At 37.0% G+C, this 26,915-nt stretch overlaps 1 protein-coding gene across 8 annotated transcripts in view; it reads left to right on the top strand.

Moving 5' to 3' along the window:
* Window positions 1–26,915, top strand: part of DST (dystonin) — a 435,492-nt gene that overhangs the window by 212,116 nt on the left and 196,461 nt on the right. For 5 of the 8 annotated variants that reach the window (XM_090282621.1, XM_090282620.1, XM_090282624.1 and 2 more), the window contains 3 exons: window positions 6,430–6,519; window positions 8,644–8,721; window positions 10,273–10,365. In XM_090282621.1, coding sequence (XP_090138747.1) covers window positions 6,430–6,519; window positions 8,644–8,721; window positions 10,273–10,365 — 261 coding nt within the window. Of the gene's footprint in view, window positions 1–6,429; window positions 6,520–7,046; window positions 7,146–8,643; window positions 8,722–10,272; window positions 10,366–26,915 lie in introns of all 8 variants that reach the window. The other 3 variants (XM_090282618.1, XM_090282617.1, XM_090282619.1) reach the window with 2 other exon arrangements.

The following is a 26,915-nucleotide window of genomic DNA, read 5'->3' as shown; positions in this document are numbered from 1 at the left end:
AGTCTTCATATAGGAGGTATAATTCTGTTGCAGAGATTAATTTTAACATGTCAAAAAATTTTATTAAGTAATCAGTGGAATAAACCTGAATTTATAATTCTATCCAAACATATGAGTTTCCCAGATATGTTTTACAGTGGTGTTATTTTGGAAAATGTAAATCATGATATTGGGGACTTGGAGTTTCACCTGAATTTAAGGCAACAAAAAATGTTAAAAAATAACAAGGAAGCGGGGTGAAGCATTAGCATAAATTCTAGCAGAGGCAGTGGAATCTCATCATCTGGGGGTGTCTTTAAAAATAGTTTCACTGTTCATCTCCCTGTGACAGTTGTCTTGATCATAATCCTGGGTTATGTCAAAGGTTTAATGAAGAGGATACAACCAGTTGTTCTCAGTTGTTTATTTGTAAGGACTTGAGGAAATGTTTAAAGAAGAGTGCATCAGTCTGCGTATGAAGTATGAGAATTTTCAAGACGTTAAAAGTATAAGATATGCTAATAAGTGACCCTGTAAATTTTCCTTCATCCTTGAGACTTAAAAAGAGATGAAGCAACTGCTTGTATCATCCCTGCCCTTGGTAGTGTCTTTCCCTGGCAAATAATGTTCTGAAAGGGATACCAGGAAGTGCTCCTGGTGGTGTGGCCAGAAGATATCCGTACTGGCCAGTTCCACCTCTCCTGGAGCCGTATCCACAGGTGGATTTTATTACTTGCCTAATACTCTCTTCTCTCTGTGAGGACCTGGATTCCCCCCAGCCTAGAGCCTGCCTCATTATATTACTTATATCCATTCCAACAAGTGGCTCACTGTTCGCCGAGGAGTGGCGGAGCTGTGCTAGACATCGTCCCTGAAGTGGGTGAAGTTATTTTTGAGGTCTCAATTGGTTCTTTGATTTTTTCTTTTCTAAATGCTTTGAAAGTGTAGCTCCCCCCCCCCGCCCCTTATAAATATCTATGCTGTAAAAGGTACTTTAAATGGTATAGAAGGAGAAAGGACAGTTCTTATTTGGGACAAGTATCCGCTTAATTGTTGAATCATTGTGTAACAAGTTAGACAGTGACAGCCTGTTAATGCATTTGGTAAAAGCCCCAAAGGAGATGATTCAGCTCAAAAGTAAGCCGTTGCCATAACTGGCACTTTAATCAGAATTGCAAAGTACCTGAGATTTTTGTCTGTCACTTCTCTGTATCCCTTTCCTGGACTTTTCTCTTCCCCTCACCAGCTGCCCAGGGTCCCCCCACTACCGTCTCAGTGTGAAAAGCTCTTACTCTGTAAGCCAGTCATGCTTTTGCAGTGCACTGTCTCCTCAAATCCACCCCCTCCCAAGTCGTTCCATCTTTGAAATTGATATATATGGGTAATACATAGGTGCTAAGAAAATTAGTCTGATAAAGTGACTTGGCTTTAAGGGGCAAATGACTGATAGGTTGCTCCATCCAAGAAGCTGTCTTTATTTTTATATAAGAAATGAATATATTCACCTAAATGGATCACCAGTTTATAATAATTAATCTGAACCTGACTTATGGCATTGGAATGACCTAACTGGAGAATCTTTAGTGGGGTTTTATTGAGGAAATACACACTTTTTAAAACTAGTTGTGAATTTTGGTCATGACTATAATTTAAATAAAACCAAAGAAAAATGCTTTAAAATAATTTTGCATGATTTTTATTGAATTTTGGTCATGACTATAATTTAAATAAAACCAAAGAAAAATGCTTTAAAATAATTTTGCATGATTTTTATTGAAAAATATGCACAAGTCTATTTCAAAAAAATTTCAGTAAAAACTAGAATTTGAAAATACAGTGGAACCTGTTTAAAATGTTGATAGTAAAGGACAGCACTTTGATGCTGTAGGTATAGAGTACCTATGTTAAATAGACTCATTTTACATTTAGTTATATTTTTTAGGACTTGGCACAAATAAACTCAGGTATGTAAGTGTATAGGACTTAGTTATTATAATAGTATTCTCAATTGTCATTATATGTTACTCTAGTCACATATTTATACTTATATCAAAACCTAGTTTCTTAGACTAGATTATTAATTATTTATTAGAAGTGTCAAGTGATTATAAACCCACCCCCCAGTTCCCCAGCTTTTCCCATTGCCCAAATTGTGAGAATGTGAGAGGAATGGGAAAGCGATGAACATAAAATGCTAGTTACTGGTCCTTTCTTTTTTCATTATGCTGTTATTGAAAACTGTATCAAGTTACTTATTAATAATTGATAATGGTGATAAATTGATAGATTATTTTTATTTACTTTTTTGAAGTAGGACTTTTAAGAAGCTCTCCCAGGAGAATTTGGTAGCTTGTTTTTTATGAATGTATATGTTTGAAGTAAAAAATTGCATTGAACATCATTTTATTCATGTTCACTGAAGCTGACTGTCCCCTTTTTCCTTACCCAAGTTCGTGCAAGGCAGTGAGGTGATCTTATTCGGGACAAGCCTTCTTTTATTATTTATGCTCCTTTATAAAGAAAGCCAGTTATTTTCCATAATACTGTATCCTTTAGGTGTAGGACTTCTTTAAGAGAGGACTGTGAGTCCTTCCTGGTATTTCCCTTCCTGCTGCAGTGCTGGGATGCGTGTGTTTTACCCAAGAATGTCTTCTGTAGTTTAATTTTTCCGGAGGGACCTTTCCTCCATTATTGCATACAGATTGGGCCCTTGGCAGCTTTATTGTGATTTCGGTTTGCTGAAGATGATAGTTTACAAGGAAGCTTATAGTATTGGCTAGAGATGCTCTGTCCTCATTCTGCTTAAAAGCCTTCCATAGTTCTCTTTGCTTAGGAAAAGTCCAAGCTTCTTGTCGGTGACTTGTAAAGCTACCATGTCTCCTGGCCCACCTGCCTACCACACCTTCCAGCTCTCATTCATTGAGTTCACAGACTGCTTTTCCCCCCGGAACTCTCCATACAGTGGCAGGCATCCTTGCCTTTTTCCTTTGCTCTTGTTCTTCCCTTCACCTGGAACATTTTCATATCTTAGCTGGGAGGACTTCTTAGACTCCAGACTTGGTTAAGGCTCCGCAGAGCTTCCTGATCATGTTCTGAATGTATTTCTCTATACTGAAATTTCCTCTCTAAATTTCTACCCTCTAGGACTGCAAGCCTCAAGAGGTGGCACTCACTCTCTTATTATTTATCTTTGTATCCTTAGAAGTTAAGTGATTCCCTGACCATTAGTGGATCCTCAGTGAGTATTTAGTGACCTGAATTGAACTGCCCCTATGTGGTAGCAGTATGTTTAAATATGAAAAGTAAAACCTCTCTTGAGTTTGTCTGGATTAACAACAACCACCATAAAGTCAGGCTTTTGAAAAAGGCAGTTTTAACCATTAAGTAACTAGTTGGACAATGAGCTTATCTTTAAAGTTGAATTGGACTTAGCCCACATAAAACCGAACATTACAAGTTAACACAAGAAAAATCTGAGTAGTGTGTTTCATCGGTCAAGCCATTTAAATGATACTGGCCTTCTATTCTCTCTCCAAAATAAATTTAGAAAACCCGTTGCCTCTGTCATCCTCACCAGCACCCAGCTGGGAATCTCTTCCCCTACCCCTCTCCCTTGTTTTCTGCAGTACTTTATTTTCCTTCCTTTGCTCTTCGTAAGCAAAGGGTTGGTGCCCTCTAGGGGTAAACTGCAGGCGCAGTGCAGCACACACATTTGAAAAAGCTCTTCAGAACCTGGGAGAATTGTATGAAATACAGAAAATGATATTTTTCCTCATTATGTAATTCACATTATATAATTTAATCCCAGAGCATCTCAAAGTGATTTTATTTTGCTCATCTGCTCCTTTAGCTCTATTTATTCAGATAGTTTTTTTGTTTTACAGGGAGAAAATATCCAAAATGAGAAGAAAGGCTATTTTATTAAAAATTGAAAATGGAAGGTTACGACTCTTGGCAGTTAGTGTAGTCATTTGTGAAGGAAAGTTACCAGCTCATATGTCTCTGACTCAGACTCAGAACAAAATAAAAAGCTTTTCTATGTCAGCTTAACTATTTAATTCCTTTTTTCTTTCTCCTAAATTTCACATATTTCTCCAGAACCCCATTTTTTTCCTTTCAGTTCATCTACTACCACTCTTTCTCCATAGTGCTGATTTGTAATTTTTAATTAACATTCTCTTTTATCTCATTCTTTTGTGGTGAGGAGAAATAGCCAAGATTTTTAAATATCTCGCACAGAGTAAGGTACCTAGTATTAAATTATTGAGTGTATATTTTGTTTATTATTGTTAATAATGGTGACATTTGTTTCCCATAACATAATAAAGATGATAAAGTCTTATATTTGTTTATTCCTTTTTGTATACAGTATTTTCGTAGACCCTCATACTAGTGACCTGAGACAGGAAGGATAAGCAGTATTACATGACAACTGATGTCTCAGAATGTTAAGAATCACAGATGTTAATTAGTCTATTTTGGCATTTCCCCTCAAATTCTTAAGAAATTAGGCCAAAAGGCTTAAGAACAGCTTCACATTTTACATGTATTTTTTTAAGTTGACACGTTGAATTTTGAAAAGATGACATTTTTATTTCCAGATCATAGAATTTTGTTATCTAGTTTGAACAGAGGCTTTTTGTTTTCAAATTTTTATTTTGCTGATGAGAAACTTGAGGCCTAGAGAGTGGCAGAAGCAAGACTGAAATGCAGTTCTCCTACCTCTTTTTTCTTCTAAGTTTTGACGGCATAATATTATTATTTGCCTTTAATAAACGTGCCTAATTTAATTTTCTTTATTGTTGTGTAAACATGGAGAAAACTGACACCTCATTTTGGAAAATTTCCCTAATGTAGGAGGTTTAGTTCAATCTGGCAAAGCAAGTTGTGAAATTATCTTCCTATGAAATAAGTGTTGAGACTCACACCCCATCTTTAGCTGTCCCAGAGTGAGACTGACATAGGAAGTGGACTAAGGTGTGGAATGTGACTCAGGCAGGACATGGGTGGAGGGAGTGTGGGTTCAGGAGGCCAGGCACTTACAGGAGACATCTCTGCATGGCAGACTGAACAGACGTTTGGGGATATCTTTGCTGATTTGAACTCTAAAATTACAAGGTTAAATCAGTCTTGTGGAATGGAGGAAGGAGCTAGTATAGGTTGATGGTTAACTTTGTGCTAATAATAACGTGGTTTTGAAAACCTTGCACCACAGTGAGATTTCTGTTGTATAGAGGAAGGTTTGGACAGAGGTCTTCTAAACTCACATATGTGAATTTTTAAAAAAACTTTTTATTTTGAGATAAATATGGACTCACAGGCGCTTTCAAAAATCATACCCTTCACCCAGCTTACGTCTGTGGATTTTGAACATGTGGAATGTTTGCTTCTGGCATCCCAGATCTTATGGCCTAGGGAGCAAGAAAAGCAACTGGGGGTAAAAGCTGCCTCTCTTGCTAAGTTGGCTCTGGTTGCTGTATTAGGAGTCATGAAGATCATCAGGTCATCACCTATATTTGTAAAAATTGTAACTCCAGTCCTGACTGGGTAGCTCAGTTGTTTAGTGCATTGCCCAATAAGCCAAGGTTGTTGGGTTCGATCCCTGGTCAGGGTTCATGCAAGCAGCAACCAATGAATGCATAAATAAGTGGGACAACAGTCAAGGAACTAGTATAAATGACCAATAGACATGGACAAAGAGGTGGGGATGGACTATGGGAGATTGGGGGGGGGCAATAGAGGAAAATATGGGACAACTGTAATACAAAAATAATCATAAATAAATATGTAGTAAAAATAAAAATTAAAAAAAGAATAGAAAGATTCTGAAATGTTATGTGCAGTATGATACTATTTAAACATATATGTGAATATGTAAATTTATATTTTATAAAAGTGAGATCATGAGTGTCTAGTTACATATAAAGAGAAAGTGAGGGAGCTAGAACAACAGAAATTTGGAAGGATAGATACAAAAGTATTAATTGTGATTATATTTCAATGCTGAAATTACCTTTTCTCATTTAACTTTATTTGTATTTTTCAAATTTGGAGGCAATAAACCTGTGCTATAAAAGTGAAACAACAAATTGATGTCTTTCTCTCTCTCCCTCACTTCCTCTTTCTCTCTCTCTAATCAATAAATAAAACATAGAAATACAAATATTGTAACTTCATGTAGTTGTCCAGGCTTATATTTATATAGTGTGTTAAAACATGTATTCAATAATGATTCTATTAATGAGTTATTTATTTGAAAATTACCTTTTGGGTGTTTAGGTTTTCAATTAATATTCAGTATTTAAGTAGTAAGAGAATAAAAAATTTTAAATTCATTATATGAGTGAATACCATAAAGAAATATTTTCTACTTTGTTTCTTTTCTTGTTTGAGTATTAAAGATGATCTTGTGTTCTAGAACCACAAGTTAAATGGCTTTTCTCTGTGTAGGTTCGAAAACATGTGAATGATCTCTATGAAGACTTAAGGGACGGACACAACTTGATCTCTCTTTTAGAGGTTCTTTCAGGGGATACCTTGGTAAGTGTAAATGTCTTTATTTTGATGAACATGTGCATATGACTAGTATGTTTTCAGCACAGAATGTTCAGATTTTTTACAGTATTCATCTTTTGAGCTGCAAATTCTGCCTGGAAAAAAAAAAAAGAGAGGTCTGATTGGCTTCCTAAGCATTTTTAGACTTTGAGTGATGTGACTTTGGGAGATTGAAGCACTTTAATTACCTTGCTTACATAATCAGTTCTATAATTAAAATACTATTTTTGTTCTTGCTTTTTTTTTTTTTACCTTTGGTTTTCTTTGCTTAGCAGAAGTCGGATGCATAATATAACCACATATTAAAAGACTCACAAATAGCAAGGAAATAAACATGGCTTTCCGAAAAATGATCTAACCCACTCCACAGGTGTCATTTCCTTTTTTTGTGAACATTACTTCCCCCTTCTTGGTTACCTGTTCTCCTTCATTATGTTCTGTTCATGCTCTTCTTTTCATTTCTGGTCTGTCTTGTCTTTGCTGTCCTATCTTCTGTCTGTTATATTCATTAGCCAAGGGAGCGGGATTTTTTGAAGACCTTACGATTGGTGAGTGCAACAGAAGCATGCGAATATGAACAGCATGAGGATGTGGAGGATGAGGATAAGGGGGTAGGTGTCGGCCCCCATAACTCGACTAACCTAGCCGTTACAGTGCGGTGAGCGCTAACGTGGTAGAGAAGTAACCCACGGGTTCGGGCTCCTTTTCAGAGAACTATAGAAAGGACCAAAACCCACAGTGAGGTTGGATGTGTGTGTACCAAGAAATTGGACAAAGGAAATATTTTCTCTTTAAATTTATTTATAGATTACTGTGCACTGCATGGTAATCGAATGTAAGCACTTAAGTGATGAGATGGCATTTTAGCTAAAGGATTTTGTACAGTTACGGACATCTTGACAACTAGCTGCTAATTTTTATGCACATTTATTCTACTTCTGGAATATCTGTTGGCAATAGCTGTTTGATGAACATTCTTTACCTACATACATTCTGTGTCTCCTGTTATTTAGAAAGGGGGAAGGTTTTAAAATCTCGAGTCCTAACAGAACTCACAGAGCTGTTTCATCTCCGTGACGCTTAGTTGACTGCCAGACAGATGTGCTTCTTTTGCCATCTACATCCCTAGTGCCCATGATTTCATTGGAAATTGTGCTTTTTTTGACCCAGGGGGTGAATTCATCAACACCATTCCTGCCTGTTGTATAGACCTAATTTTCCATCCTGTAGTCTGCTGTCTGCTTTATTATGGTGCCTTTGGCTTAGCAACAGAAGCTAAGCTGTCAGTTTTCTTTTTTCCCCTTTGGAAGATTTGACTTGGTAAATTTCAGCTCCATTCTTTGTATTTTTTGTTAAGCGTTTTCCCAGCTTTGTTTCCTTATGTTTTCCTTCTGCCAACTTGCAATGTTTCCAAAGGAAAACAGTATCAAGGAACAGAATCATGGTTTATCAGCTTTCCTGAGAGAGTAAATAACCATGTCCATCCCTAAGCAGTTTAAATAGAGTCCAACTGATTTTGTGCAAAAAAACTAAAATAAAATAAAGAGGAAATATATTATATGGCTTTAATTGCTCTTTTTTCTTCCTCTATCATGGCTAAGTAAAACTCCACTTTCTCCTTCTTGGTGATTATACTAATTGCATGCTACTTTATCTCATTTTCATTTACATTCCATACATATGTAATCATAAAAATCATCTTGATAATAGTTAGAGTTTATTAAGAAGGGAAAAATGGAGAATGGTATTTAGTTCTTCTTGTGCATCAGTAGTTTAATAATTGTAGGCTAGAATTGTAGTTTAGTGAATGTAAAAATCTATATGTTCTACAATGTTTTCTCTTTTCCTTTGTTTAAATAAAACATTTGGAATAAAGCATCTGTTTAAGTAAAATATATTTGGAAAAACCCTTAGTAGTTTAAATGTAATCCCAGATAATACAAAAAAAAAAATTAAAAGTACTTTTAAAAATTTAATGGGTTTACCCAAATAGTAAATACTGGTTTGACATATCGAGATGAACATAAAGTATATTTATATAGATTATCTAGTATGGTCAGTGGTATTAGAAACTAGTATTTTTTATACCCTGCATTTTTCTGTCCTTAGCCCAGAGAAAAAGGTCGGATGCGTTTTCACAGACTACAGAATGTACAAATTGCACTTGACTATTTGAAAAGACGCCAGGTATGATGTTTTTCAAAGACTATAATCATATAAACATACATGACTGAGAAAATCTACATAGAAGCCTGTCAGGGAATGAAAAGGTTAAGATGACAATGAATTATAATCATTATACTTGTGCTTTTGCGAGACAAATATTTTGAAATGGTTTTAAACATTTGCTCCAAAGGAAAGAAAGTTAATAGTAGGTGTTAGCTTAGAGGAGTTATAAGTTGCTACATTTCCATTTGAATAAGAGCTACCAATTTTCCTTCTCTCAGGATTGGAGTGCTTTTGCCTAGGAAGTTAATGACAGAATGTTAAGAATGTCTATGAACAGTTCTTAGTAGTAAGGAGGCAATACCTTAATATTTATACTTAGTTTACAAAATTATTTTTATAAAAATATTTTGTATAATACTTTAAAAATCAGTGTAAGTATTTTAAATATTTAGTTGTGATGAGGCAATACTTTATTTTTTGTAAGTAGATAATACTGTGTAATTTATAAGTGGTTAAAAAGAAAACATTCCTGACAACAGTTTCCAACTGGCTTTAGAAGAAATCATGGAAACGAATGGCCGTCTTACTGGATATGTTCCTGATTTTGGTAGCACTTTGTATTACAGTCATAGAGACTAAATAATTGGATTAATTCAGGAGAATTAAAACTTGCTCAAAACAATGGGAGTAGGAAAAGGAAGGGAGGGACAGGGGGAGAAGGAAACTATCTTTTATTGGTCCTTCATTTAGGTTGTTATGAATATTAAAATGCTTTTTAGTTATTAAATTCTAGTAAATACTCTGTGCTTAAATGTTATTTGGTATTTGCCTTATCATTTTTAATTCTAGTGGAAATCTCAGGAAGGAGTAATGGTTAATTATATCTCTTGGTATGAAATATTTTTGGCAGTATTTTGTTCAGAAAGTAAAATGTTAGATATCATTGTATTTAATTTTTGGTATTCAATTCATGATATTTAATTAATTTGTTCATCTAGGAGATAAACATTCGATGACATCATTACATTTATTTACCTGATTATGACATATATATTTTATATTTGAACAGTCATCCAAATGTTCAGTCACTTATGTAGTTACTTACCTGGGTAATAGTTTATGATAGAGATATAGGAAAATAATGCTAGGTATTTTTTTTTTAATCCTTTGTGAAGGAAGTGGGTGAAAGTGTTCAAAATTATTTTATTCAGAATGGTTTCCTACTTAATTGTAAAATAAAGCTGATTTTTAAAAGACAAATTTCCAATTTTAAAAATCTCAAGTATCTAGGACTTCTCACTTGAGTTGTATTTTGTTTTGACAAATGAATGGTCTTCTTATGTGATCTAGAAGACAAAAACAAAGTAATACCCACTTTTCTTTGTGATTAGTTTATAATTTGCAATCTAAAATGAGTGAAGATAGGAAGTAAAACAATATTTTAAGGATTATCGTATTTAAATCATTCAGTTTTTTGTATAATTTAGAATCACTTTTATGTAGGTAAAGATAAGTCATGTGACAGTTTGAAAAACAGTTTGTTTTATCTCTTCTTCACATATAAAACAGGTGAAATTAGTGAACATTAGAAATGATGACATAACAGATGGAAATCCCAAATTGACTTTGGGATTAATATGGACAATAATTTTGCACTTTCAGGTAAGCTCAATTTTTCTTGATTGTCGTTTCTTTTAGCCTCTTATTGATCATTTTCAGATGATTCACATCAAAAGTGAATTATACATTCATATCCTATGGAAGAAAATAAATTTTAGGCTTCTTTTCTTAAACAATGTATTTATAGTACTCCTTTCAAGCAACTGCTTGTGAACCTGGTATCGCATTTGCTGTTGTTGATTACCGGAACTGTTTTAAGGACAATGCTCGTAATCTCAGAGTTGGAAGACAAGGTTATTTTTCATTGAATACAAATATATTTCTTTTGTTTATTGGAAATATTACCTGATTTATATATATGAAAATTTTATTACTTGATCCTTAATTTAGAATGGTTTTCACTGATGTTATGGTTTCCCGACTATGCAAACTATTTTTTTTTTATTGATAGACACTAGATGGCAGTATAATATGATTTCAGAGATCCAAATTAGTCTTCCTGATTTTTGTGTAGCGCTGCACTTTTTCTAACTGGACTTGAGGAGAGTAAATGCTAATAAATAAACAAACATTTATCAGCTATGAATTATTATTTAATAAACTTGTGCCAATTGAGGGCTGATTTTGATTTTTAGCATTTGTAAAATGATATATTTTGAAAAAATCATCTTCATTTGAAAAGCTGAGTCCTGATTTTGGAACTCGATTTAGTTCAGTGACCTGTGCCTGCTCACCCAGTGTTCCACATGCGGCACGGAGCCTGGCCCACCAGAGGCGCACGACACATCTCACTGATGCTGGACCTTGAAAGGGAGAGAGAGAGATAGCTCCCCAGCTTCACAAAGGAGCTGGGATCTTGAACCAGATTTTGAGAGGAGTTAGATTTATTTTTTTCTTTTTTAAAATTTAACTGGGGGCCCTGGCTGGGTGGCTAACTAAATTGGTTGGAGTGTCATCCTGTTCAACAAAAGGTTACGGGGTTGATCCCTGTCAGGGTGTGGACAGGAGGAAGCTGATTGATGTTTCTCTCTCTCTTTCTCCCCTTTCCTCTCTCTTTAAAAACAGTAAACATATCCTTGGGTGAGGATTTAAAATATTTGTGACTGGTGTATAAGGTTTGTAGGGGAATGGTGTAAAATAATATACCTGGGGCTCATTTGGGCACAGGAAAAATCTGACAGCTATAGAGAGCTACAGGAAGTAAAGTCTCGATAGGTTCTAGGTTTTGAACAGGCAGCTGAACAGAGTTGCAGTAACCAGAAATCAGAGGGGCAGACTCAGGTACCAGGAGACTCAGGTAACCAGGTGTCAGAGAGCCAGACTACAGGGCAGCTGGGCATTGAGGTCAGAGAGATCCAGAAACAGGATCTGGGGGCAGGACCTTGAAGGCCTGTGGGTTTCCATTTTTAGAGAACCCCATCCTTAGGAGACCCAGAGCACTGAGCACTAAAGCAAGACAGGGATTAGGGCATGGAGCCAAGCTTTGTTACTGGAATTGGGTAAACACTAAGTAGAACTGGCCAAAAGCTGATTTCATGTGGAGTTCCTTGGCCGCTTTCTCAGGGATTCCTTAATTAGCCCTAAGTGATTCAGGCCCCTCAACTTTTAGTAGGGTTGAAATGCAAGAACCCCACTTTGGAGGGTTAGAGGCCTATTGGGAGCCAAGTCACATCATTATGGACAGAACTGGTAAGACAGGCTGTGTCTGCGTTTTGAATTTCAGAGTAAGAATTCCTGTGGGGCAGTGGGAGAACACTCAGGTTTTGAAGGGAGGCAGGGCTAAGTTTCGTTGTTGGCTTTTTTATGTATGACTGTGATGGCACTGAATGAGTCATTTAATCACTCTGAACCCGAAAAGGGATGTTTTAGGAAACTCAACCTGTCGATTCTATGTAAAACAAATTGAAATGAGCAGAGTCCATAGTGAGAGAGATAATCTAAGAAGTTGAGATGGTGATCTATGAGTAAAGTGATAAAGGCCAAGACTCAGGTGGGGATAAAAAATTGAATCCGAGAGATGACATTTTGAAGGGAGAAAGAAAGAGAGGGACTTGATAGTGAATAGAGGATGGAGAGGGAATAAACATGATGACTCTAAACTTTCAGCCTGGGGTATAAAAACCAAGCAAGCAAGCAACCAACCAAACAAGCAAAAAGCAAATTATTGAGAGAAATGGGGAAGATGGTAAGGGGAACACTAAAGACCTTGGTTCGGTGGCATGGTGGACATCCTGTCCATTTGTCTGCTAAGGAGTTGGAGATTTGTGAGCAGAGCAGAGCTGAGAAGTCAAAGGTACAGATAAACTTGGGAGCTACCAGTATACTAGTGGCCTTTGAATCCATCAGAGACAAGGGATCTTTAGAGGATCTAAGAGAAGAGCATACATGGAGAAGATCCAAGAGCAAAGGACAGAAATTTGGGGGAAGGCTCATGAGGAGTGGTACAGGAGGCAGAAGATCCATTTTGGGGAAACAGAAAAAGAAAATTTGCCAAGATGGGTGAAGCAACAAGGAAATGTAGTATTGATGAAATCAAGGGAAGAGAATTTCAGGTAGAAAGGAAATGCTACTATAGAGCATGAGAAGTTTGAAACTGAGTACAGGTTAAGAATTTTGTATCAAGGGAAGACATTGGGGACCATGGAGAAAAGACTCCCAAGCTACTGGGAGCAGAAACCAGAACATATAAATGGGCCAAAATGTGAGTAAATGGTTGTGAATTAGGAGTAGTATGTTTAGACCCTAAGTTTGAGAAAATTTAAGTGAAAGGGCATTCAAAAAAAGAATAATATATTAAGAAAGCTCTTTGGGGATCAGGTATCTTTGGAGGAGAGAGGAGGACCAGCCACAGAAGAATCAAAAGTTTTGCTTCTAATATGATCCTGTGGCCTATGTTAGGACCAGTGTATTTTAGCACCCGAATTACAAGATAATGACTTTTACATTATCACCATTATTTAAAAATTAGACCAAGATCTATTTAAAGTGAAGCACATCAATGTTTTGGTAAAACAGAAATGTTCCTTTATTTAGTTGAAATGACCTTTTTTTAGTACTATGATAATTTAATCGTAGAACAATTTTACTGGTTATGTCAAGATACAAGGCTATTTATAGCAGTGGTAATCATTCTCATTCAAAGTGACTGGGCTTTTTCTCTCTCTATAGATGCTTTACATAAATAAGGGAAATAATTTCAGAAGACCAGTTTATTTATTTTTAAACTATCTGTTATGAGCATTACAAGTTGAATCTATTTTCTAATTCAGGCTGGCTGAAGGTACGCATTATCAACACAGCACTCCTACATCATTAGCTACCATATGCTAGATCCAGAGATGCTAAGATAATGAAATATGTTGTTCTGTCTATTTGGAGGATGTCTATAAAACTGACTATAATCTAAGGGGATCAATTTATTGTGATATAAATAAAAATAGGGATGTAGAGGAAGGAGTGTTGTAGTAGGATCAGGAAGATGTTAGAGAATAAGGGAAATTTTCACTGATACTACAGATCGGCTTTGCAAGATGTTGGCCAGTTACCAGGCATAGACGAAAGTTGGGCCATTTCTGAGTGAGGGAGTGGTGTGCAATGGCCTGAGAGTGGGCAGTTGCTCCGTGTGGCAGGGCTGGAGGCAGAGTAGGTGGTGTGTGAATCACTGGCTGCCCCTCTGTCATGTCAGTACAGATACCAGCCGTTCTGCTTTTCAGTTCTCTTGAACAATGCTGTATTGCCATTGAAGACACTGAAAATCATATTAAAAATGCACACACACACACACACACAAATAAAGAAAAGAAAAACCAGAGGCTTTATTTTTGCCAGCTTCTCTTCTAGGATAGTCACTTTTTGCCACTGAATATTGTGTAATTTTCTCTTTAAATGATTAAGGAAAAGCTCACCATGCAGACCTATTATTGACAAATAACAACATTGCTAACTTCATTGTTTAATTATATTCTTATTTAGAAAAACATAATGAGTTTTGTCTTGATCAGTCAGTCCAAATACTATCTTGTAACAGGCAATTAGCAATGTATTTTTATTAGAGAATTTTTGCTTACGTGTAAGTCCAGTCATGCCACACTAATTTCCTTTTTACCATACCTATGACTCATTGTTAGAAATATGCACACCTTAGATAATCAGGTTCCATGCTGGCTTATTAAGTTTATAGCAAGGCCCTAGGAAAACTACATAATGTTTAACTAAGGTGCAATTGTAAAAGTTACATATAAAGTTTAACTGCCTTAATTCATGTAAGAGAACATGCAAGTGTTTCTTTTGGCTGCATGTTCCATGCTTTAAATCATAAAATTTATCAATTTGCTTATATGAAAATCCTTAAGAGCACATAATGGAAATAGCTTGGAAATATATGTCATAGGAAAAATATTACAAACAATTTTGAAAGATTGATTTTAGAAATAATTTTAATAGAGTATTTTAGGCATTTCACATTTATTGTATCTCCTTCAGCCGTTAAGTTGTCCTGTTACCACTTCTTTTTTATCGCTGCTCTTTTGAATACAAGTCCTAATAGAATTTACAGAGATGTTTGAGTTCTCTTTTCAACTACCAAAATTAGTTGGTGTTTCTTAAGAAAAAAAAAAAAAGGTTATATGGTAGAGACTCTGAAACTAAATTTGAAAGGCACTTTGAAACTAAATTTGAAAGGCACTTTGCTAAATGTCTCCTCACTGGCATTTGCTTTCTGTTTGCACTCAGATTTGTTGGATCACAAATAGTTTCAAAGGTTAACACAAACTTTGGCAGTGAAGCTGCATTTTAGCAAACTGAAAGCTAAAGTGAGGGTTAGAATCTTCTTGTATAATAAAGCTGAGGGTTTGCCCTGCAAGCTCATCACTGTTGTAATTTGACAGTGAGCAGTAGTGTTTGTGTGAGAGGATTGGTGGCCAGAAATAAGCCACACTGTCTAATGAGACACAGGGACGCAGCCGGGCAGGATGCCATGGCACTTCTTGCGTGTGCTTTTCTCATAAGCAAAATGGCCTCATGCTGAAAAGGATGGTCACAAAGTCTGAGGAATTAGAGGTCAGAGTGGAATTTTCGGATTTAATGGAGAAGATCTACGTAAGCCCTGGATTTGGAAATGAGTGAATCTGTGGAACTGTGATTTCCTGCCAATCCAATGGGGAATGTCTGTGGATGTGTAAGAGCTGAAAAAGAAGAACGATATTTAGATCCTTCCAAAACTCCTTTGAGCCCTGAAAAATATTCTCCTGGAAGAAAATATTTCAGAAGAAAACCCATCAGGAAAACTATAGATGACACGGAGCCGAACAATGAAAATGAAGGAAAGAAGAGGAGCAGCATTCAGCTCTCAAGAGAACAGCCAGCTCTGTTACCCAGGGGACTGGCACGGGAAGAATCCGTTGCCCCAGACCTCACACTGGAAGATGGTATTCAGCAAGAGAGGGCAGAAGTGGTAGCTGACGGTGTGAAACAGAAACTTCTGCCGAGTGCTTCAGGCAGTTGGTCTCACCATGTGAACATTTCTCCTGCTAAAGACAGTGAAACAGAACTAAAAGTTAGTGAACTGGATGAAAGGATTTCAGAAAAAGACAGCACTCCATATGGTGCAAAGAGGAAGAAACATTTAGATGATGTCAACACAAGAGAAATAACATTCCAGAGCAAAACTGATGTTTTTTCATCCCGAGAGGCAGCCAGCCTCAGTTCCCTTCACTATGATACAGAGAGATCACTTGAAAAAAGTGAGTTCTCTGAAGACCCATCAAAAAATTATAGCAGTGGTCACGAAAAGCAGAACACTGAGAGATTTGGCTCTCATGCAACATATCATTTTCAGCTTGATAAAAAGAGATGTCATTCTCTCTGTACTAATGTGCCCTCTGCTTCCAACAACAGAAATAAAAATGAGGTAAGTGAAATGTGGTGCCTGAGTTTAAGGTGTAAGTGCTCCAGGTGCTTACATCTAACTGGGGTTCTGTCATTTTTTTAAAAGTTATTTTCATATTAGTTTATGCGAAAGCTGTAGAGTTCTTGGTGCATTTCATTTGTAGCTGTAGGTTTGATTATTATGATCTTAGGTTTTGTGACATCACTTTCTTTAATCACACTTTAATTTCCAAAGCCCATACATTTTTGTTATTGTTGGATTACCTCTTTAAGAGAATACACATCTTTTTAATTTCTTTAGTGCATGTTTCTTGACTTTTCCTATGGAGTAGCCTTTGGAAACTTAGCTTCACGTTAGGCAAAAATTAAATCGGAAAACAGTCATGACAAGATAATAGCTTCATGACAAATGCAGGGAGGATACAATACAACTATTAGTATTGACTTGCTGACTGGTAAGTTTGAAAAGCCAAATTCTGGTTCTCTATCAGTTTTTATATACAGAAACGCTCATATAATTGCTTTCAAGTCTCTATGTGGGTGAGGGGCACAGATGAAATTGCCCTAATCTATTATGTTTTCCTTATGTGAGTTGTTCCCTGACCCCAGTCTAAAATCAGAATCATTTGGGCGGCCTGTCATGGGAATTTGAGTACAACACGGACTGCCAGGAAGTTGAGAACTTTATTCCTAACACTGATATTTAGCCTTAGACAAGTTTCTTTGAGGTTTTTAGTTGTCTTTAAAATGTAAGTAAATATGTATTTACTTGCCTGATAAGTAGATTACCCAGGCACCCTCCTCTGTCTGTTACTAGTTGGGATTTGATGGCTTCTTTTAAAAGCTGTTTCTAATTTTTTCTTTTAGCCAAAAATCTGGACATCAGTTGTATATGTGAGGTTAAACATTCTTGGCCAGGTCATTGCATCATGGGGCAGAGGTCATTTGCACAGTGACAGGTTGGGGCTTTTATTAGGGTTACTATGTGTGATCATCATTGGCCTTGGCCGCTAATTCTCCTGAGCTGTTGCTGTTTGTTATACACCACCACACCTTGCCAATATTATGTCATCGGTTCTATTTACATTTTACAGTGGCTGCATTTTAAAAGGAAAGCATCCAGCCTGTGTCATTATCTGTGTAGGTCTACCATAAAGCTCGGTGTGAGAAGCAGCAACTTGGCTGCCACATGTTCATAAATGGAACCACTGGGTTTGCTCACATCTGTTTTCCAACTGTTTTTTTCTTTCTTTTTGCATAATTTAGATTCAAGTAAGCCTTACATGTATTCATTAATGGAAACTCTTAAAACCTCTTTCCTTATTGTTACATAAGCCCCCTTTTCCCATCTAATTGTGTATCTAATAAGCTTTGAAACTTCAGCGAAAAATGAATATGTAAATTAGTAATAAACCTCCCATTCAAATTTTTAAAGTAATTCTGATATGTAGGTACTTAACAAAGTCTCATATCTTCTAGGTAAAAGCTGAGTAGGATAGTTTTTATGTATCTGAGGAGTTTGATGTCCACTTCCTGTAGTTTAGATAAAGACTTTATTTATTTGGTGCCATACAGAGTCAGAACCAACAGCTTAGCTCCTGCTCTTAGGACATTCTTCCTCTTACCTTGGAGTTGTGTGACTCTGCCTGCTTTGTTATCTTTGTTTAGATCTTTTCACAGAACTCTTTATTTTGCATTGGAGTCTACATTTTTCATTGGAGAATTAGATGCAAACAAGAGCTTTTAGGCCTTGAATAGTATTACATCCCAGAAATGGGCTGTTAGCTCTTATTCCTTTTATTTGCTCCTTCAAGAACTTTTTCATATCTTCTCTATTTGATCCATTCTCAGTCTGAGACATTTGTATGCAGGGTTGGGCTTGATCACTATTGAGTTAACTTCTAAGTAGAATAGTATGCAAGTCTTTGAACTTTTCATCATCTTATTGATTCTGTGAAATTTGTCTTTCTTAGTGTGGGTGACCAGCCTACCTCCTCTTTACATCACCTTACTTGCAATCACATGCTGACCTAGAGTAGTCCTCCAGGCTCAGGGGTTCTGTGGAGGTGGATCAGCCAGCCCCTCCTAAGTGACTAAATAATAGGAACACATAGTGTATCTTTACTAGGATAAGGAGGTATAAATTAAAAAAAAAAAAAGAAAGAAAAACCGAAATACCTTAGATTTGTATATTGCTTTGAATTGAAAAAATGCTTTCAGATACATGTTTTGGATCATCAGAGCAACTGTATGAAATAGGCAAAATGTTTCATTTTTCTTTTATAGAGTGAAGAAGTGGAAACTCAGAGAGATTAAATAATACCCTTAAAGCAATGCTGTGAATGGGATTTGCTGAGTTAAACTCTACCACAGCATCCCACTTTGATTAATTGTCAAAGTTCTGAAAGGGATTGATGTGAGGTCAGAGCAAGGGCTGATGTTTATAGCAGTTTACAAGGTCCATCTGGAAGAAGTCCAACCATTTTTAATGTAACAAGAATGGTTTGCGTGACATTGATGTAACCTGGCAGCCAAGGAGAGTGGAGTGAAATGCAATGCACGAACAATGACAACTTCACTGTACTAGTTAGTGAGGGTGGTAGACACTGTTGAGTGAGTGTGTTTACTGTGTGGCCGTTGCATTCAAAATGACTGAGCGCCTAGAGCAGTGAAACTGTACCAGATTTTGCATTAAGCTTGAACATTCCTCCATGGAAACTATTTGGATGATTCAGAAGTCTGCAGCTATGGGCAACTGGTGATTGGCAGCTTCATCACGACAATGCTCTCACTCATGCATCATGTATTGTGTAGAGATTCTTGGCGAAACATCAAATCACCCAGGTGACTCAGCTCCCCTACAGCCCAGATTTGAGCCCTGTGATTTCTGTCTTTTCCCAAAACTAAAGTCACCTTTGAAAGGGAAGAAATCTCAGATCATCGATGAGATTCAGGAAAATATGATGGGGAAGCTGATGGCGATTGGGGGAATAGTGTGAGGTCCCAAAGTGCCTACTTTGAAGGGGTCTGAGGCATCATTGTCCTTTGTACAATATTTCTTGTGTCTTTAAGAAATGTCCCTTATTTTTCATACTATATGGCTGGATACTTTCTGGACAAACACCATAAATTCATCTATGAAGGATGAATGTTATAAACAAGGGTGGCAAAGGCAGGCCATGTTTGGGGACAGGGAGTAATGAGCTCACTGTCTGTACCTTCTTGGGGACCCCTTATTTCTCTAAGACTCACATGTTTCCTATAACTTATGACACAGTCTCCTACCTTTTGCATGTGAGCTTTTCTCACAAAGCATTCTTTTTCTTTAGTTTCACAAATCTTACCTTATCCCAGTCTTGTTAGACTGACTCAGCAAAAAGGTTTGTTTCCTCTGTTTATAGGCCATTGATCTGTAACTGACCACATGTAAATATCATTTGAGGAGCTTTAAAAAAATACAGATGCCTGATGTCACTCCACTTATTATAATGTCATGCATAGGTCAAGTGGGGCTCTGCAGGTGATTCTAATGGTCATGACCATGGGCAGGGAGCTTATTACTATTCTTATCCAATAGCAGCACTTCTCAAAGTGTGACCCCAGGGTCCCTGCAGTAGAATCCTCTAGAATGTGTATTGAAAACACCTTACCCCAGATTTAACTTGATCAGAATATCTTCTAGTGGATCACGAGAGAGTGTAGCATATGTTTTAGGCACCCTCTCATATGTTTCTTAAAAACACACTGAATATTGAGAACCAGCATCACCCTAGCTTAGCATTTGCTGTCTTCTTTTCTTTTCAGCATGGTGTTTCTAATAAACAATGTGGATTATGGGCTGTAAGGCAGGATGTATGAGTTCTGGTCAGGCTTTGTCCCCAGAGAGCTGTGTGACTTGGATAATCTTCATTTCTCTAGGTCTCTGGTTTATTTTCTAGAAAAAAAGGATATTGGGTTAGACCATGATGCAATTCTTAATAAGAATGTTATTTGTTGAGTTCTATATGTCAGACACTGTACCAGTCTGTTATTTAATCTTCAGAGCAAGCCAAGAAAATGGTACTGTTATTAGCTCCATTTTACAGAGGGGTACCAGTAAGTGGAAGAACTTAGGTTTCACCCTGAATTATCTACTAAACTGAACATTTGAATGATGCAGTTTTTCCAAATATATCTTTTTTAGTTTTAAATTTCTATGAATCCATGTATTTATATGCATAGCTTTTTGTTTGTTTAGTGTTTTCACTTCCTCCTCCATCCCTCCCTTTTTTTCTTTCTCTACCAAATATTTATTATTTAGTTGTTATATATTGAACCAAAAGTAGCTACTCAGGGAGAAATAAAATATAGCCCTTTCTGCGTGCATTGTTTATTCATAACAAATGACCAGGGGCTATAGCAGTAAACTTACCTGAAAGTTAGGCTTCTACGATGGTGATCATGAATAATTTTAGCTCCCCTCCCCCCCATACTATGTAGCTGAATTAACTAATGAAAACTGAACTATTCTTATGCTCCTTTCATCCTTTGGTGAATTAACAATGAATATTACATTGACCTAATTATTCAGTATCTGAATAATAAAGAGCTGAATATTTTTATTAATTGATTTACATTGTAAAAACTTAAAAAAAATTAAGGACCATCTCAACATGTTAGAATACATTAATATTCAAATTCACTGTGATATAATATTTATATTTATAATATTTATTCATTTCTTTTTCTTTAACCAAGTCTTTTATGAATCTTAGGCTACAGAATCTTACTTAGAATTCAAGGACAAAGATAAAATCTAAATGTTTCACCTTTCATATGGTAACATTCCTCTACAGATCTTGAAAACAAAGGTCATTTGATTTACAGTTGACTGACCCTTTCTGAATCATTTCATCTTTTTAAATGAAAATGCATGTTTTACTATTTCTAGTCATTTGGATTTCATAACCAGTTCGTGAAAATTTAGTTATAAAATAATTGCATAGATTTTGGGTCTCTGTCAGCATTATTGTGCCTCTATCTTTTCAGTTAAATGAAGGACATGCAAAAGTTTAAAATCCTTTGCTGTATAAGAAAAATAATTATTTCTGTGGTTAGTTTTCCCTGTAAATGAATAAGAAATAAATGAGCATTTGCTAAAGGCAGCCATTGATTCAGAGCATTAGCACTTGAAGCGTATCAACTTTTTGCTTTTAGCCTCTATTTTTTAACTCTTCTTTTAGGGAGGCAGCCTTTAACCAAATAAAATTTTCAAACCATTTGTGCCATCTTCCTAGTGAAAAATATTTTGTGGAGCATTTTCATACATTTTTGAAACTTAGACACTATAAATGTGTTGATTACATTTGTTTCTGCCAAAACAGTTGAAACATCTTTGAAGAGATTGTCTTTGGAAGCAAAGATCTTGGCTTGAAAATTTTGCCTGTGTTGGCAAAGTCAATATGGAACTTGCTTTTGCCTGACTACAGTGTCAGGTATTATGAATAAAAGAGTTTAAGCAACGATATTCATCCTGGTGCAGTTACCTTTGCTCACTAGGGGGCAGGTGCTGCACTGAGCCCTGTGGGCATGTCATCTTAGCCTCTCAGTGTCTGTGAGGAGAAACTTTACAGGAGCACAAACTGAGGTCCAGAGAAGTCGCAGGTTAGAAAGTGGTGGAGTTAAGAATTAAACACACGTCACCACCCTTCACAGCTCTTGCCAATCTTCCAAAGTCAAACTTTTACTCTTGAAATAATTATGTTAAGAGACTCATGAGATAGAGGAATCTTGAGATCCACCTTTTCCAACCAGCTGTGCTCATTCTGATTAATACCTAAATTCTCTCAAATAATATAAACTATTTTTTTTTAATTTTAACAAAAATACGTGAAGGAATTGAATTTCCTTTGACAACATTCTTGTGTCTAACCCCCTGAACCAACAGGGATTTTGTGTTTTGTAAGGAAGAACGGTGGCCTAGCTATCATTCCTTTATCTACCATGTGACCTTTCAAACAGTTTTTGCTCCTGTAAAATGAGATGGTTCATATGGATAAAGCCCTTTCTGGAATGCTGTAGGGAGTCATTGTAGATTTGGAATAGTAAAGAAAACTTACGAGATCTTGAGTCTGAGACTTAGTTTTAACCTAAGTCGTACTTTCCAATCTGTAAAATAAGGTGGTTTCTTCTTTTGAGAATTAAATGAGGTAATACATTTGAAGAAGACTTAGTAGACTGTAAGCACTTGGTGACTTATCTTATTACTGTCTTCTGCTCTCGTAAAAAAGAGAAAACCTCTTGTAACTGTCTGCTGAGTGGAGGAACTCTATACATTTTCAAAGTTTTTAATGGAGCACTACTTCCTCTCTGAACAAACAGCATTCTGCATGAGCAGAGTTGGCTGCCACCTTTTGTCCCCAGCTCCACTCATCCTCTCACTATTTCTTCAGCAAATATTTACTGAATACTGATTATGGGTCAGACATTAGATTCCTCTAATTCCATAATTAGCTTAAAATTTTGTCAACCTATTGGAAAAGAAATAGCCCATTGGAGGAACCAACTCTTAAAGCTAATATTGGTCATTTACACCTCAGTACAGATGCATTTCAAAGACATTATTGATAACAGCACTGGTATGAGAGAGGAAGAAAAGGCTACGCCAGAGGCAAACCTGCTATTTTGTGTGGGTAAAGGCTGTCAGTTAAGGCAGTGTGTCTAGTCTAGTGAGGAAAATTTCTGTGATCCCTGACGTTCCAAGGGTGTACCTTCCTCTGAAAAGGTGCAGTGTTCTGTGTATCCGCTGCTTTGCCAGTACAGAGACTGATAAGCTCCAGTGAGAACGGCCTTGGTGTTAGGGGCTGAGGCAGAGCTGGGCAATGCCCTTTGGTGACCCTTGTGTGTGAAGCCATTTCCCAGCGGTCAGTGCCCTGAGAGGAAGCACCCACTGTGGCTTTTGACACAGAGGACAAATGAGTCTGAGTTGCAAGCATAAATTATTATTTTTTTAAATATGTAGTAGAAATATTACTCTCTTCTCTCAGATTCTGAACTGGAATTTAGGAGACCTAAGGCCCTACCCTAGAACTCCTAATAGTGACGAGCCATATCGCCCCTCTCAGCCAAGGCGTGTTCACCATGGGGACAAGGGGGTTCACCAAAGGGCGTTACGTTCTTTGGTTTGAGTTCTCCTGGTTCCTTAATCCTTAACTATATTTATAGCGTACTCTAAACTAAATATCTTAGTTCTCTTAACTTTAGAGATAATGCCTCTTCCAATGTTACACATAAATTATTTATTTATTTATTAAATTTCTTGTGGTAACATTGGTTACAATTTTATAACACGTTATCTGTAAATTGTACTCTGTGCTCACCACCCAACGTCTAGTCTCCTTTCATCACCATACATTTGACCTTTGTCCTCTTCGTTCTCTCCCTACCCCCCTTCCCTTCTGGAAATCACCCTGCTCTTGTCTGTGTCTATTAGTTTGTTTGTTTTGTCTGTTCATTTGCTGCTTTCTGTTTTATATCCCTCAAATGGGAGAAATCATATGGTTTCTGTCCTTTTCCATATGACTTATTTTAGTTAGCATGATACTCAAATAGTAAAGTTGGTAAACCTTTTCAACTTTCAATACATTATAATTATTTAAAAATTAAAAAATAAGTTTTATTATTTGCCTTACACAGAATAATGAAATGCATGCATTTTTAAAAAATGCGAATTACCTTTAAGGCAATATTTGATTCAACTTTGGAAGTTGACTGTTCTTGTGTACTCAGTGCATACCAGAACCATGACAACATCTGTAAAAATAGTGTTCCTGTCGCCCAGTTGCCTGGTGGCATTGACTTTGCTCAAAGGACTTTCACATTTACAGCCTCAGCTGACCAACACAGTGAGGCTATTGTGCAATGAGATGGGATGTGCTGGCTGGTATTCTTTCATTGAAAAGACATTTTGAAGTTCTGTATTGTCTCAAGTTTATAAAAATTGCTTTAGATAAATGATTCAGAGGAAGCTTAGGTTCCCTACTTGACACTGGGTTCCAACTGAGTAGTCTCCGGGCTCGTGCTCTCTTCTGGGCCCTTTTGTGTAGTGGTCAGGGTGTTCTGTTATTTTGGAAAGTAAGGTTAATTGGAAACCGTTTATTTTTCTAAGATGACAAAGTTTATATGACTTTGAAATGTGTTTCTAATGTCCCTCTCTCCCTCCCTCCCTCTTTATGCCCCACCTTCTTATTAAACATGTTGGGCAGAGTATGGGGAGAATGTTCCAAGGGGAGTAGTAACTAGAACAGAAGACTAGGAGAGAGGGAGCACATGGTTCACATAATCTGAAGTTTATATGGTTTGACCATTAAATAGAGAATATCTTGAGTCTGGAAAGATCAGCCAAGGCTGAATTTGATTACTTTGGCTGTGGAGTAGAGAACAACCTGAGCTGGGAAGTGAGAATAGGTCAAGGCTTGGTGCAGTGATACTAGGTAGGAGACTATTGCTAATCCAGACACCGAGGCTTAGTTCCAGCGGAAGGTCGAAGCTCTCTACTCCAAATGTCATTCTAGGCCTAGTATGACTGTGTCATAAAAGATGTCATTTTCCCCAGTACTCACCCCAGAGCCTCTCCCACAGCCCCTGCACCTTAATCTTTTAGTAGCAATTATTAAGATTTCAATTATTGGATGTTGTCTGAGCTCTGCCAAGAGGGAGAAGGAAAAATATGCAGTAAAATATCAGTGTTACATGTAAGGGTAGAGGCAGTGTGGGAAAATGAGAATATAGGAAAGAGTATGAGGATTTTTTTTTTTTTTTGGTGGTGGTGGTAGCATTTTTTTTTTTTTTTAGGCTGAGTTAAGTTTTACGCTTTTTAAAATTTTAGTTTTGGACCTTGCTTATATGGAGTGAAAAGATAAAACAGAAATGGTGACTTCTTTGTTCTTAAGGCCCAGAATCCTGAACTATAAAAGATGACTTCATATATTGAGCGTTTGGATTGTTTTTTATGCTCTAAAGAGCTCAACATAATTTTTTCTAAAATACAGCCACCAGCCAAGTTTCCAGTTCAGTGGGTTGAAGATCTCCTGTTTGAATGGTTAGATTTTCTGAGCAGTTGTTTTATTAGCAGTAGCTACAATACTCTTGGAATTACATTTGGAGAACCTGCTTTCTAACATGACCAGACAGTTTTTGCAAATGCCTAATGTTGAGTATTTTTATAGCCCAATACTGTTTTCTGTAAACCAGCTTTTGTCAGGGCTCTGGAAAATATTTGCCTTTGACATTAACGAGCTTGCAGACTTATCTTTCTAGTTTAGGCTTGGACTATCTGAGAAGAGGGATACATTAGCAGAGTGGTGGCAAAAGGCAAGTTACCCTTTCTTGTTATAGCCATGCAGTGACATCACCCCATTCTGGGTTCTACTGTATGGGGAGGAAATAATGTTTCTTCTATAATTCAAGTGAAATAAAGATTTTGTCTTTTCATGCACATAATATATATATATGTATGTATGTATATCGTCGGCAGCCGTCCGTCTCGAGAGACGATGGTGTAGCTTCTTAAGAGTCTATCTGCACCGCCGAGAATGGCTGTGCAGTCCGACTCGGGAGTGACACGGTATCTGTCTCCTCCCGTGTTGAATCGACATCTTGCGATGACGCTGGAGTGTCCTCTCCAGTGGAGCTGAAGCTACAGAGCCTGGGCAGGGTGATATGGAGGGTCTGCTGTTGCCCATGCAGCAGACCCCCCCTCTCTTCACAGCTGAAGGATCCAAGGGAAAGACGGAGTCAATACAACTTGGCTTCAGGTGCGCCGCAGGAGTTGCCGGTGTTGACTACAACATCAAACCGCCTTAGGGACTCCGGCTCCGGATTTTCTGTCGGGGTTTACTCCCTTAGCCTTTCCCCTAAAGAGGTATGCCGCAAGGCAGCGGAGGTTTTTTGGAATCAGAGTTTTCCTTCTCTGATGTGCCCTGACTGGAAGATCACCAGCGACACTTAGCTCACAGGCCGACGCTCAATCCACTGAGCCAAACCAGTATATATATATACTTTATATATATATAAAGTATATGAAGGTTGGGTGCTTTTCTGTTATTTTGTTTTAACCATTTTCATGTGGAACTTGAGCATATTGTATCTGATAATAATAAATAATAAAATGTTATTTTAGCAGAATTGTGATAATTTACTGAAATTTCACACTTAAAGCAAATAATCCAGAAAAAAGTCAGTGAACTTTCTCAGTCAGGTAAGTAAAATAGAAAGCAGACCAAGACATGGCACTTCATGTGAACCTCATATTTCCAAAAATGAGACTCAGTTCTAGAAGAAGGTGGAAGCTTTGCTGAACCCAATTTCATTCTAGACCTGTCATTATTGTATCTTCAAAGATGCTATTGAAATTGGAGTTCACTGGTTCATAAGGTTGTAATGGTTTTCTGTCACAGATCTTTATAGCTTAAAGCTTAAGGCAAGAGTAGAGAAGACATGGAGCTGACTTGATCAGGGCTGAGGTTTGGCTGAGTGGATGCAGGATAAGGAGAAAGGTGTGAGGGAGTTGAGGATATTGATTGAAATGATGGAGAAGGAGGTAATGGTAGAAGAGGACTCATAGACTGGGACAAAATGGCGGAAGGCAAGGATTCTGAGATGTTCGCAAAGCCAGATAATTGGTTTGGCTAGAGTTAGGGCATGAAAGTATTAGAAGAGTGGAAAAT

The sequence above is a fragment of the Furipterus horrens genome, unplaced genomic scaffold (assembly GCF_987537825.1).
Source record: "Furipterus horrens unplaced genomic scaffold, mFurHor1.1.pri manual_scaffold_6, whole genome shotgun sequence".
NCBI lineage: Eukaryota > Metazoa > Chordata > Mammalia > Chiroptera > Furipteridae > Furipterus > Furipterus horrens.
Note: the sequence above shows the minus strand (reverse complement) of the source record. Positions and strands in the feature narration are given on the sequence as shown.